Genomic DNA, 12,735 nt, shown 5'->3' with positions numbered 1-12,735 from the left:
CTTGGGCGCCCGGGCCAGGCCCGGCCACGGCTCCGGGAGCCGCTGCCCGCACGGGGAGAGACCCGGGCCGGCTGAGCCTCCTTTCTCCCGGCTGAGCCCCCTTTCCCCCGGCTGAGCCTCCTTTCCCCCGGCTGAGCCCCCTTTCCCCAACTGAGCCCCCTTTCCCCCGGCTGAGCCCCCTTTCCCCCGGCTGAGCCCCCTTTCCCCAACTGAGCCCCCTTTCCCCTGGCTGAGCCCCCTTTCCCCCCGGCAGTGCTTGCCACGTTCCCCGGGCCATGGCAGAGGGGACCAAGCCATGGCCTGGCTTGGTGGCCTCTGGCAGCGGAGAAAGAAATCTTGCAGCTTTGTGGCAGCTCCGAGCCGGGCTGCCCTGGATGAGACCAAGGGGTGGAGGAGAGGACATCCACCGGCCTCCCCCATCAGCACGGCTTTTCGTCTCTACAGCCCTGCAGCCCGGGGCAGAGAGCACATGGCCACTGCAGGCCTGGGCACATTTAACCCTTTCCTAGCAACACGAAGCTTCCAAGGTCTAATCCTTTCCTGAGAAAGAGAAGAAAGAGACAGAGGGTACGTAGAAAAGACATCTCATGAAGTCAGTGGACCAAGAGTGAAGAACTGATAATATTATTAGACAATGAGATCAAAGAAGTTTTTAACCGGACTTGTCTGGGGTAAACTATGGAGAAATTCCTTGTAACATCTTAATGTTGTTTGGGGGAATGTTGGTTCTAATCAAAACTGGGGACTGGTATGATTGAGATTTATGTGAGAACCTTAAAGCCCTCACTCCTGGGTTAAACAGAAGTCTCAGCCTTTGAGACAAAGATATTTTAGAGAGAAAGTGATTTGAAGCCCTCGGCTCCTGGGGTAAAAGGAGGTCTTTCTTTCTTTTGAGATAGAGATGATTTTAAAGATAGAAAAAGTGAATCCTTGTTTTGTACTAGAAAAAGCATTCTTAAACAGTACCCCAGATACACTGAGAGGCCCATGAGTATCCAGGGGAAAGGCTGCTAATGGGTGGAACAGCACAATCTGCAAAAACTCCAGGCAGTTGCAGATTTGTTACCTAGGGAGCCACAAAACCGTTGTAGTCTTGTGGTGAGTGTTGTCATGGTACTCTAGAGAGACTCCTCTCCCAAAGTGATGAAGGATTATGTTTAAATGGTGAAACTGACTGAAAATCACAGGTTGTGTGTCTCTATGTTGTTTTGTAAGAAAGTTAACACTTTGCATGGGGAGGGAAGAGTGTTTTGGAGTTTCATTCTGTTTTGTTTCAGTTTTTTCCTAACTTTCTTTTCCATTCTTTTAGCATGTGTTAATAAAACTATTTGTTTATTTTTACGTTTAAGCCTGCTTTACTTTTCTCCTAATCTTTCTCCCACAAAAAAGAGAATAAACACTAAAACCACTGCACTAAATTTAGCAACAAAAATTTAGCGAATATAAAACTACTACATTAATTGGTGTTTCTGCCTGGTTTTAGTAAATTAAAACCATTACACTTGTTAAAAGAGGCAGAGTAGCTACTCAGTTTCAAATAACTGTATGTTCTGGGTTGCAGCTTGTGCTGTCCCCTTCTCTTTACCAATTCTCAAAAAGCCCATAGTCAGCACAGAGCAAAACTACCACAAAATTTATAATATAAGATTTTAAGAAGATCTGTGACATCTCAGCCCTTGAAACCAGGGCTGGCATCTCCAAACTTTTCTCTTGTTTAATTTCTGGCCATGAGGAACAGCTAGCACATACTGACAGTATACCTACATACGCTCATACAACTTATAAAACTTCCACAAGTATACGAAAAGCATCACACCTGATCAGGCAGAGCTTAGCAAAAGAAAAAAGTGAGCATAAAACTGATTGTCATTTTGATGTGACAACAAAAGAAGATGCCTTTCAGATTCCTTATAAAACAAGTAGGTGAAGAATAAAGGTAAGTAATGCTTTCAGGACCAAGCAATTTACACTGGGCTTTTATTAGATCTCAGAAAAAAATGGAGAATAAATGTCTGTTTCATTCACTCCAATGCAGAAATCCCCACATATTTGGGCAATATAATTTAATTTCTGCTATAACTGTAAAAACTATTTTTGTCATTGTTAAGAGCTACACTAGCTAACCTGCAGAGTACAGATGAGAAAACTTCCTGACACAATTTCAAAGAAGATACCATCAGTCTCTTGCAAGAAGCATGGCAAAATGCTTTAAAAATTCAGGAGACCACTTTGAAAGTATTACTAATAGACTTTTTTCCAGATGCTGCAGCCTCACTTTTCTGTGAGCAGTATGTCTGAACTGCAGATAAATAGAATCACTGCTACTGAGAACTTACAACTGGGTCTGATGCAGGCCAGCAAGGGTCCAAAAGGGTTTATTAGCAAGGCATCCACTGTGTATATGTCACCTTAAAAATCTAGGGTCTGGCTTGGAAGCAGCTCAGCATTCATTAGTAAGTCTGACAAGTATTGGACAGCCCCATGCAGAGCAGGCTTAGGGTTCTCAGTAGTCAGCAGTCAGAATCAGGAGAGCTGGAAAGCATAATATCCATACACTTGTACAGCCCCTGACAGAAACATTTGGCTCTACAAGTATAATTTTTTATAACATAGCAGCGATTCTTCTACACTAAGTATGGATCTCCAGAGATGTGACTTTGCACCACAGGCCCCAGAATTCCAAAGTCCATATATTACATTGGGAAGGATCCAAATGCAAGCCCACTTTCAAAGTTCTACCTTTGAATATGACAAGTTGACATGTAAGTGTAACCTTGAGTGCAGTGAAAGCAGTATGAAGATATTTCTGCAGAACAAACTCAACTGAACCATGCGAAGTTATTCATCGGCATTTACATGACAAAATTCAGCGCTTCTGTGAAGGTAGTGACTCCTGAGATGCACAAACTCAATTCTCAAGCTGATCCAAAATACCTGCAAACTCAAATGTATGAGATTCTGTGGAGGCAGATGAGCCTGCTAAGCCTCTCCCCTGGAGGGATGTCCCTTGAATCAAATGTGATAAGCTCATCTCAACCCTCCTTGGGAGAGATACCCCTTAGATAAGGCTGTTCTCCCTGGTCGTGGCGAGTACCTATAATGTTCTGATATACTCATGTAGATTCTTTTTAAGCCCCTGTTTTTTCCCCTTTGGAACCACCTCTGCTTTCCCCCATAAATACCCCAGCTTCTGCCCGGTTCACTAGGGAGCTGTCGTCCCTGGCCCCCTTTGCAGGCTGCAGGACAATAAAGGCTACCCTGTGGAATGGCCACATGACTCTCCCATCTCTCTGTCCCTGAGCTGGGTAAGCTTGCAAGGCAGATCTGAAATCACTGCTGAGAGCTGAATCAATTGCAGCCACTGGCTGCACCTTGCTGAGGCTGCTCAGAGGCTGGAGGACAGCCTGAGATGCCTGGAAGGTTATCTCTTGTGAGAACTCTCTCTCTCTGGGAAGATTGTGGCGTTCTGGGTCAGATCACAGACTCCTTGGCTGCTCAAAAGATTCAAGATAAAAGATTTGGGAAATAATATATAAAAATTGCCTATGGGAAAATTTAGGAAAGGAATCACTTATATTGTATTTTAAAAAAGACTGGACATGGCACTTAGTGCTATAGTCTAGGTGTTAAGGTATAGTTGAGGTGTTAAGGCATAGGTTGGACTTGATGATCTTAGAGGTCTCTTCCAACCTCATTATTCTGTGATTCTGTGATTCTATTAGAGGAAAAAAGACTGCTATCTATTAAAAGAAACAGAACTGGAACTTATTTTCTTTTTGTATGTGGTGTTTTCTTAGGGCCATCCAAACTGAACTCCCTCTCGTTATGCCTATCTCACAGCTATACTTACCAATATTTACTTTTCATTATTTTAAGATTCTCTATGTTTCATTTTACTGATTCCAGAAATCAATAACATGCTCTTTAAGACCTGCTCCCCAAGAAATCATAGTTTTTGCTTATATTGTCCAAACATATTGTTTATTTCTTCAGAAAATTCGATTCTGGACAGTTTTGTTGTTGTTGTTTGTTTGGTTTTTTTTTTTTTTTTTTTTTTTTCCAGCTAGCACATAAGTAAGCCAGAAGACATCATGCTAGGAAAAAAATACAGATTAAAAAAAAGTTCACAGAACCCACACATACCTAGCACAGCTTTATTTTTTTGGCCTCAGGCTACCTTTGCTTTTTAATAGTGGATGTGTAGCAACAAGGGGCTTTAGTTTCTTTTCTCCTTTGATTTTTGCCTTTTAAACATCCGCCTGTACTGCCTGGAATACTTAAACCCTTCTAACTGCTGGCTGGATGAAAAACACACTTCTTCCTTTGTTTGTGCCATTCTGGAATCTGAGAGCTGGTTTCCATGACTTCAGCACTTCTCTTATTTCTATATTCCTGTTACAGTTAGTGATAAAATTTGCATTGATTTCAGAGATAGATTTCAACCAAAAGAGTGTGCTTTTGAAAATGCCACTCTGGCTGCTTGAAGATATTAATCAGAATTTATTTACATAGTCTCTTTAGAGATGTGAGGATTCTGCTCTAAAATCGTCAGATTAAGCTGGTTTCTGAATAACAGTTAAACATATTTAACAATATCCAACAGGATATACAAGACAGAGAAGTTGGATAATTTTTTTAATATCAAATTATTTTTCAGTTACTTTTTTTTTTCTGCTACTGACCTTGCAGAAAGAAAGCAAAAAAATTATTGAGACATTTAAAAATTCTACTGATTTTTTAAAGAATTTGTACTGCAGGACTCATTCCAATGTAGTGGAAATTCGGTTACGAATTATGAATAGAAATGCAAGATATTTACCTCAAATATGTAATGATCTAGCTTTGATTACATTACACAAATAATACTATGAAGACAAAAACAAACAAACAAGCAAACAAAAGTAGCAGTTTCAAACAGGGTTCAGTTGACAATGAGGTATTCTGGGCAGACCTCTAAGAATACAACAAAAATACTTAGGAAGCAAGAGAGCTCATTGACAGTCAAAGAGTAGGGTGACTACAAGAGTAGAAATAAAGATTATATACTGAAAAGGCTGAAGGAATTACAAACAAGCTGATTCCTTGCCATATATCTCAAGGTCATCTATCCCTGACTCATCTCCATGAGATTATTATTGACTTTTCAAAACCCATAATTTTGAACTGTTCTCAGCACAATTTAATATTGTGCATGCTTCTATGGAAACTTAGATTCTAGTCTAATTGCAGTTATGCTTTACACAGTACTAGTCTTTTAACTTCAGACGCTAAGCTCACGGATTACCTCAGTTTTGAGGTCGATGTGAACCAGTTCTTTCTAATAGGAAAAAAAAAAAAAAAAAAAAAAAAAAAAAAAAAAAAAAAAAAAAAAGAAAAAAAAAGAAGTATTCTGGACTCAGCAGTTCTGTTTAGATCTTGACAGCTTCAATAGTTATGTGAATACCCAGGCCCATTCTTGCACAGTTCCCCTTTCCTAAGTAAAGTAATAATGGTTTCAGAGTAACGGGTTTCATGTGACAGAAGCCATGCATATGAAACAGCAGGTCACATGAATGTTACTGACAATTAGTCTAGGCACTCAATAAGCTTACATGCTGCTTTCAGTATGCTTCAGAAAGGAATGAAAAGCATGATAAATTTAACAGAAGCACTGTTCATTCTTATGAAAAATAGGACTGATTTATGTTAAAAAAAAAAAAAAAATGTTGGAAAGGATATTCTTTTTCTAATGCTCATGGGTTTGAGTTTTTGATTGTCTATAACTAAGCACAGATACTCTGAACTTTGTTTACTGACTAATGTCCAACCAAGAGTATATTTTGAAAGCTCTGCTCATTTAGATGTCTTATTCAGACACCTGAAAATTATTTTACCTTGAAATATAACAGTCATGGAGGCCTTCACATAAGGCTAAGTCTGTGGGTCAGGCTTTTTCCACATGAAAAATTTTAGGTGTAGCTAAGTCTTTACACATATTTGCTCCACAAGTATTTGTGAACAGATGGTAAACTGTTGGCATTGGTAGACATCTGGACAAGCATTAATGACAAGGATAATAAAGTGGTCTTCTAAAGAAAATTTTAGCACTTAACACTGAAAGGGTCCAGTGTTCCTGAGTGTGACTAAACCATGTGGCAGAGAAAGTCTACTTTTCTCTAGAAGATGGTTGTATAGCCTATATTTTCTTTAAAAAAAACCCTTTCTCAGAAAAGCAACATACTTCTTTGCTCACCATGTAAAAGATGATAACAGTGAGCCAGAGAAGGGATCTGCTTTGATGGCATGTGAAGTACCCTGCTGAGCTGATCTTAAAGAGTTGTGTTATGGGTCTTCTGATACAGAAATTGGCTTGGTTTGCTAATGTCAAGTGCTTGATCTGCAGTCTCTCCATCATACTGAGAAAGTAACTTTTTAGTAGCTATCCTCTATTATATGTATTTATCAAAGGGCACTAAAATACAACCATCTCCTTAAGTCTCCAGACTGTCGGAAATCACAGAGCTAATTGCCCTATCCACCTATTTTTCATGCTTTGCTTTTGAAATGTCTAGGCTTTGATATATTATGTCACCATTTTATGCACAAAGAGTCATAAGCTGTCAATGTATTCGCCCTACACAGTGGAAAAAACATTCTCAAAAACTATCAGCACCAAAATCAGTCAAAACTCAGAGCAAAAAAAATATAATATTTTAGAGAAGTGGAAAAATGAAACAGAAACAAAGGGCTGCAGCTTTCTTGCTAAAATTAAAAATAATTTTATATCATTATTTTTTCATTAAATTTTATATTTCATACTTGTACAGGCCACAGGAGTTTTAAATATCTTAATGACAAAAAGCTCTGGAATTTGAAAAGTAAAAAAACCCAAAAACATACAGAAAGAAAATAAAATGGAGATATATTGTTTTCAAGTCTTCACAGAACAGCATTTTAATTTCTGTTATTAAGGCTCTTTTTTTCTCTCAAGAAGACAACTGAATTGAGAATAACTTAGTAAAAAGAAACAGGAATGATTCATAATAATGGTAGCTGACAGTAGCAGCAAACAACTCAAGCAGTGAAAAGTTCAAAGAAAGGAACATGTCATGGAATATACTGGAGAATATTATTGCTTTGCTGCAAAAGAGGACATTTTTTGATAGAGAGATGGAAGAGAGTTTAGTTTAATTCTGCAAGCCATTTGTGAACAATTTTCCCTGAAACTGTTTCTATTAACTTCCTCAACAGGGAATATAAAGCACTATCTGCTAATGTTGCTTTTCATTTGTCCACTTAATATTACTTAGTCCTTACAAGACAAGATGTTGCTTACACAGTCTTAAGTACAATTTAAAAAAGAGACCACTGCAGAATTCTCAATACTAAGAGCCATGAGAAGATGTATTAATTCTGCAGAGATATGTGCAATAAACTGAGGTTTGCACCAACTCTGGTTCCTAACCATGGTGTGACAATCTTCCCAAGACACTTAAGCTCTAATAAACGTTTGATTTGGCAGGTACAATTAAATCAGCATCATACACAAGCAACAGTAATTTGCATAAGGCTTCTAGGAATGTAATATGATCTGAGGAATACACTATGAGTAAGCATCTTTGAGTATAAGGATATATTTTGATGAATACATACAGGAAACTGATGTGCATCTGTTTCTGACTTGAATTAGTTCTACTCTGCAGAAGTTAATTAACTTTTCTGTTACACTAGACACTAAAAGTCCCATTTTTTTCACCACTGAGCGTCACTTCAGCTACACCCACCATAAATTGTCAATGTATTTACCCTACTCACTCTGCACTATGCAGCTGAATTTTTCCCCTGCTTGTTCTGACAGAAGGACTGTACAATTTCCATCTGTGGCTTCACATCAGAAAGCCTAGAGTTCAATTGCCAGTCCTGTTCTACAAATCTGACCTCAAAGCTTCACAGCAAACAGTAACCCCACGAAAGCAAGCAAAGCATCTTCTCACTACCAAGGAATGTTTATTTTTCATAACTGAACAACTTAAATGTCATCCACCTCAAGCCTCAGCCATCAGCCTTCCATCATTGATCCACGCTCTCTATCTAACTGTAGTTAAGTTTAAATTTGTTTTCACCATATCCTCATTTAGAAATACACAACCTTTCAGAGGTTGCTGAACACCATACTCCTACTAAACATTACTGTATTCAGTCCAATAGGAGCAAGTGAAATGCTGTTGGGCTCTCTGAACTTCCCCATGAAGGGAACAATCCCATGAAGGGGTGTTTACAACTGCTACTTTTACTCCTCCATGTAAAATTACTACTGTCAGGCTATTATGACCAATGTATGGGCTTTTTGAAGGATGATATGATGTTGTAACAAAAGGTAAATTTTAAATTTTATTATTTTCATCTTTATATTGTGGTTCAATCTGTAACAGACTTCAAGAAGTTAATGCTTTGTCACATGTACACATGGGGATAAAAACTAATCTTTCAAACCACAAGTTTCTGTGGTAAAGAAAATCTTAATAGTTGGGCTTTCATCACTACTTTTCCATTCATGAAGAGCATTTTCTCCTCTAAAAATCTAAATGCCACTAGAATTGTTTGTTCCTCATGAACAGTTACAGTCTTTTGACTCAGTCCAGTTTCAGCTACATAAGTCATTCAAGTCAGAGCAGCTCCAGAAATATACTTTAAGAGTATATAGTTTTTCCAACTCAGAAAACTTGGAATTTTACGAAAATCCTGTGAACAGATTTGGTAGGATTTTGAGATTAAAAAATGGTTGGGATCAAAAAATGGTAAGTCATGGACTGTAAGGGAAGGGGAGGGGATGGGAGAGATGAGTGGAATTTTAAGTTATGAAGAGGCTTCACGAGTTTTGTTACTCAGTGCCATGTTTAGTTGAAGTGTTAGGGCATGGGCTGGACTTGATCTCGAAGGTCTCTTCCAACCCAGTGATTCTGTTTCTGTGATTATTACAGATTTAGGTGCCATGGACAGAGATACCATTGTGGTCAGTGCACTGAATTCTAATTTTTTTTCATAAGTGTTTAGTTCAGATAAAAAATATTTTTGACTGTGGCTGTTTTACTTCTGTCTTTTCCCATAGCTTTTTCATGACTTTGCAGATAATGTCCATTGTCTGTTCAGGGCAGAAAGTCTGATTTGGCAATTGCAAGAATAACAGTATAGAAGCTAACCATACAGAGAGCATAAGAATTAGAGAGAGAAGAGAAAATGAAAAACTTTGGGGATTTTGCCACAAATTATGTGATATATAACCCTGGAAAGCAGCACCAGATGTACATAACAGTTGGAATAATTCCATCTTCTACTAGAAGAAACACAACACAGATGTTTCCTATTTTATGGAAGTATATGAATGAGATACTGTCTTAATGTGACAGTAATAGCCTTCTGTGTAATTGGAAAGTAGATTTTTTAATTGTAGACCTACATACCCAAACACCCCTTCCTATTATTTTTGAATATTGATACTTTCATACATATTGATACATTAATCAAAGATATCTATATCAAAAAACCCAGAGGAATATTCCCACAGAAATGACACTGAATCTAAGACTGATCATCACATTTTTGATGAGTTCTGACAAATGGTTAGAAATACAGGAGAAATGTTTGGCTCAAACTGGGCTTATCTGTTATGCTCCATCCACAGAAAGCAACAAGAAAGTCAGCAAAAATACAGGTAATTACTTCGAGTAGAACTCTGTGACATATTACAGTGACAGAAAGGTAAATAGGAAAAACTCTGCTGCTACTTATTACAATGTTCAGCAAAGGAAAACTATGCACATTTTTCATAAAGTTTATGGGTTTCTCTGACAAAAACCAGCCAAATCAGTAACAAAGCACCTCTGTCACTAATTTTGTCTCTCAAAAGAGAAATAAGCCAGCGAGGTTTTTGTACTGGTAAACCAGCTGAGCCAACAGCAACAGTCTAATACTAGCTTTTTCTGTATAAATATATCTTGGCTACATACAGACACAAAAATGCAGTTAGCACTCACTGAAACATAGGTATTTTTGAGATCAAAAGAGATGAATCTGAAAAAAAAAAGTTAAAATACACCAATGAAGGTTGAAAAATAAGATGTATAAAAGCAGAAATATGAAATCAAATAATTAACCACGAGCCAGAATTTTGGAAAGTCGGTGTCAGGTATGAATTATTTTAGATTTTTTTACAATTATTTCTTCACATTTTAAGGTATATGCCTTTACTGGGAAGATTTCCTAATGATGCCCACAGCATACAGACCAAGTACTCAAAAAATTAGACTGTGACAAGAATCAGAATATTTGAAGTAGAGGCTGAAGCCTAATGCTGTATGTATATGCAGAAAGTATATGTGGATTAAAAGAAAAACCTGGAAACTCTTCTATGAAAACTTTATTTAAGAAACAGAAAAACATTCTTGTCTTAGTTTTAAATTTTTGCTAGAATTTACACTCTGGAAAAAATATCCTAAAAACCTCTTCTTACTCCTGTACTATAGAAAAAATGATTAAATTCTTCATAATGGTCAGGAAGACTGATTTGATTGCATCATCTCTTTTGGTCTCTATTTTGTAGAAATTTAAACTTGATCTCACACAAAAGCAGGCAGACATAGTATATGTAAGGTACAATGTAGTAATATTTGCTAATCTCCTTTCCATGGCAGAGATCAATTACTTTGGGGGGTGGGGGGGCAGGAAGAGAAGAAGAAACCTGAATATTCCATGATAAACTTCAAAACAGATGCATATATTTTCCATCAAAAGATTTTTTTTTTTTTAGTATTCCTACTGTAATTTGCATGTGTCTTGGCTGACCGCAACTTCCCACCATACCCCAGGGAATGATCTGCAGGTAGTCTGTTATTTTGTACGCCCAAAAGCCTATTTAGAAGGTTCATCTTTCTGTAGCCCAGGTCATACAAACAGTCTTTTTTACCTGCTCTCTCTAGTGCAACCCTCTAGGGCAACCCAACAGATGTCTCAGCTGCTGCTCTCCTTCCCTTTCCCTGCAACAAAGTAATTTTGGTAGTACAGCTACTATAACTGCAAACCCCACAGGACCTTCAGTCCTGACTGTGGTGGTTTCAAAGGTTTCCAGATGATGATGGAGACAAGCAAGCCATCTGCACATGCTGGTGATTCTGAATAGGTTAGAGAAGCTACAATCACTGCTCTGGTTCATCTTTCCATGGAAAATTTGTGCCCCAAAGCTGCCCCATTGGCCTGTTACCGGCCCAATGTTAATGACTGTATGGATCACAAAACTCCCTTTCCTGGGCCAGGTTCACTCTCTCACCTGATTCTTCCAAAAGCACTTGAGTATTTCCAGTCATTTAAATATAAGCCAAGAACCTGCAAAGTAAATAGATGCATCCTCAGATACCATAGAAATAAATGAGAGTTTTCAGTGGTTTATTCTTCATTTATAGTCAACTCTGTTTCTACTGTTTCAACACTGACTGTGTCCCTTCCCACATTATTTACTCTCTTTAAAAAGCTCTTATTCTTTCTACCGTCATCTATCATGGCAGCATATAATTATGGACAAGTTTTTGAGAGATCTTATGAAGTTTTTCTTCTGAGAAAATTACTCTGAGAAATTAGAAAACTATTGGAATATTTTCTTTTGATTTTTAAAGCAAAACAATTATTCATTATTTTTAAAGGAGTGCTTTCTTAAAAAAAAAAAAAAAAAAAAAAAAAAAAAAAAAACCACCCCACAAAATGGTAAAACTTTGTCATTCATCAAGAACAGGGCCTGAAAAACATTAAACCACCTTCAACTGAACGACACTTGCCAGTTTTCATGCATGAGATTTTAGTTCACCTTGAAAGAGCTGAGCTAACAAAGCTTTTTGTCCCAGATGGTGGAATTAGAACAGTATCTTCAATACACAAGTCCCCAAAAAGAATGCAACCTACATCATTATCATTGCACTTCACTAAGCAGTGGGATAGACACTGAGAATGTGTTAGCATCTGATAGGGAAATCTCGGTGCACTCTTCTCTGATAATTCATCGTATGCTTCCTAGGAAAAATATACTGAAATTTTACATCAGTTCTGAGTATGAACTGATGTTCTGTATCCAAACTTTTTCATTCATAACATTACAATGCATTGAGTTTAAAAGATTTATGTCCAACATGTATTTCAGACAACCAAGTGTATAAGAGTCAGTGGTTTTATGTCATGTAGCAAAATGTTATATTTGCTAAAGTAAACTTTTGCCATAATAGCAAAAATATTTTAATTTTATTACTTCTATATAACAAAGAAAGTAAATTTCTCATTTTGATCATAAGTATCAGCCACTGAAGTTATGGCTACTAATAACCACATACAGTGATTAAAAAGGCATAGAATTACCTGCACAGTATGACTGGAAACTTACAGTCTTGTTTGCTCTCTTCTTCACATACACCATGCATCTTTTTTCAATCTGATTGAAAGATTAATGCATTTAAGATAAATTCAAAATATGTTCAGCTCAAAATTTGCAGATGTTAGACCTGAAAAAAAGTGTGCTCCTTAAGTGTATCAGCTGTTCCTCTGCTCTGACATGTTTTTCATATCATATTGCCTCTAATGAGTGCCTCTCTAAGCTAGAATGGCACACTTAAAATACTGACCCTTATTCTAAGTGTGAAGAAGTGAAAACCAAGGCATATTGAAAAAAAGAGGAAAATAAATAAGTGCAAACAACTGGGTTTTGCTGGGATACAGTTC

The 12,735-nt window shown here is 37.5% G+C and overlaps 1 protein-coding gene across 1 annotated transcript in view; it reads right to left on the bottom strand.

Moving 5' to 3' along the window:
- The window catches only part of CSMD1 (CUB and Sushi multiple domains 1), a 950,789-nt gene extending 938,346 nt beyond the window's left edge, over nucleotides 1–12,443 (bottom strand). The window contains 2 exon segments of the mRNA XM_040059570.2: nucleotides 11,303–11,358; nucleotides 12,376–12,443. Coding sequence (XP_039915504.1) covers nucleotides 11,303–11,339 — 37 coding nt within the window. The 5' untranslated portion in view covers nucleotides 11,340–11,358; nucleotides 12,376–12,443.
- Between the last annotated feature and the right edge of the window lie 292 nt (nucleotides 12,444–12,735).

Source organism: Hirundo rustica, chromosome 3, assembly GCF_015227805.2.
Source record: "Hirundo rustica isolate bHirRus1 chromosome 3, bHirRus1.pri.v3, whole genome shotgun sequence".
Taxonomy (NCBI): Eukaryota; Metazoa; Chordata; class Aves; order Passeriformes; family Hirundinidae; genus Hirundo; species Hirundo rustica.
This window is presented reverse-complemented; position numbering and strand designations above follow the sequence as displayed.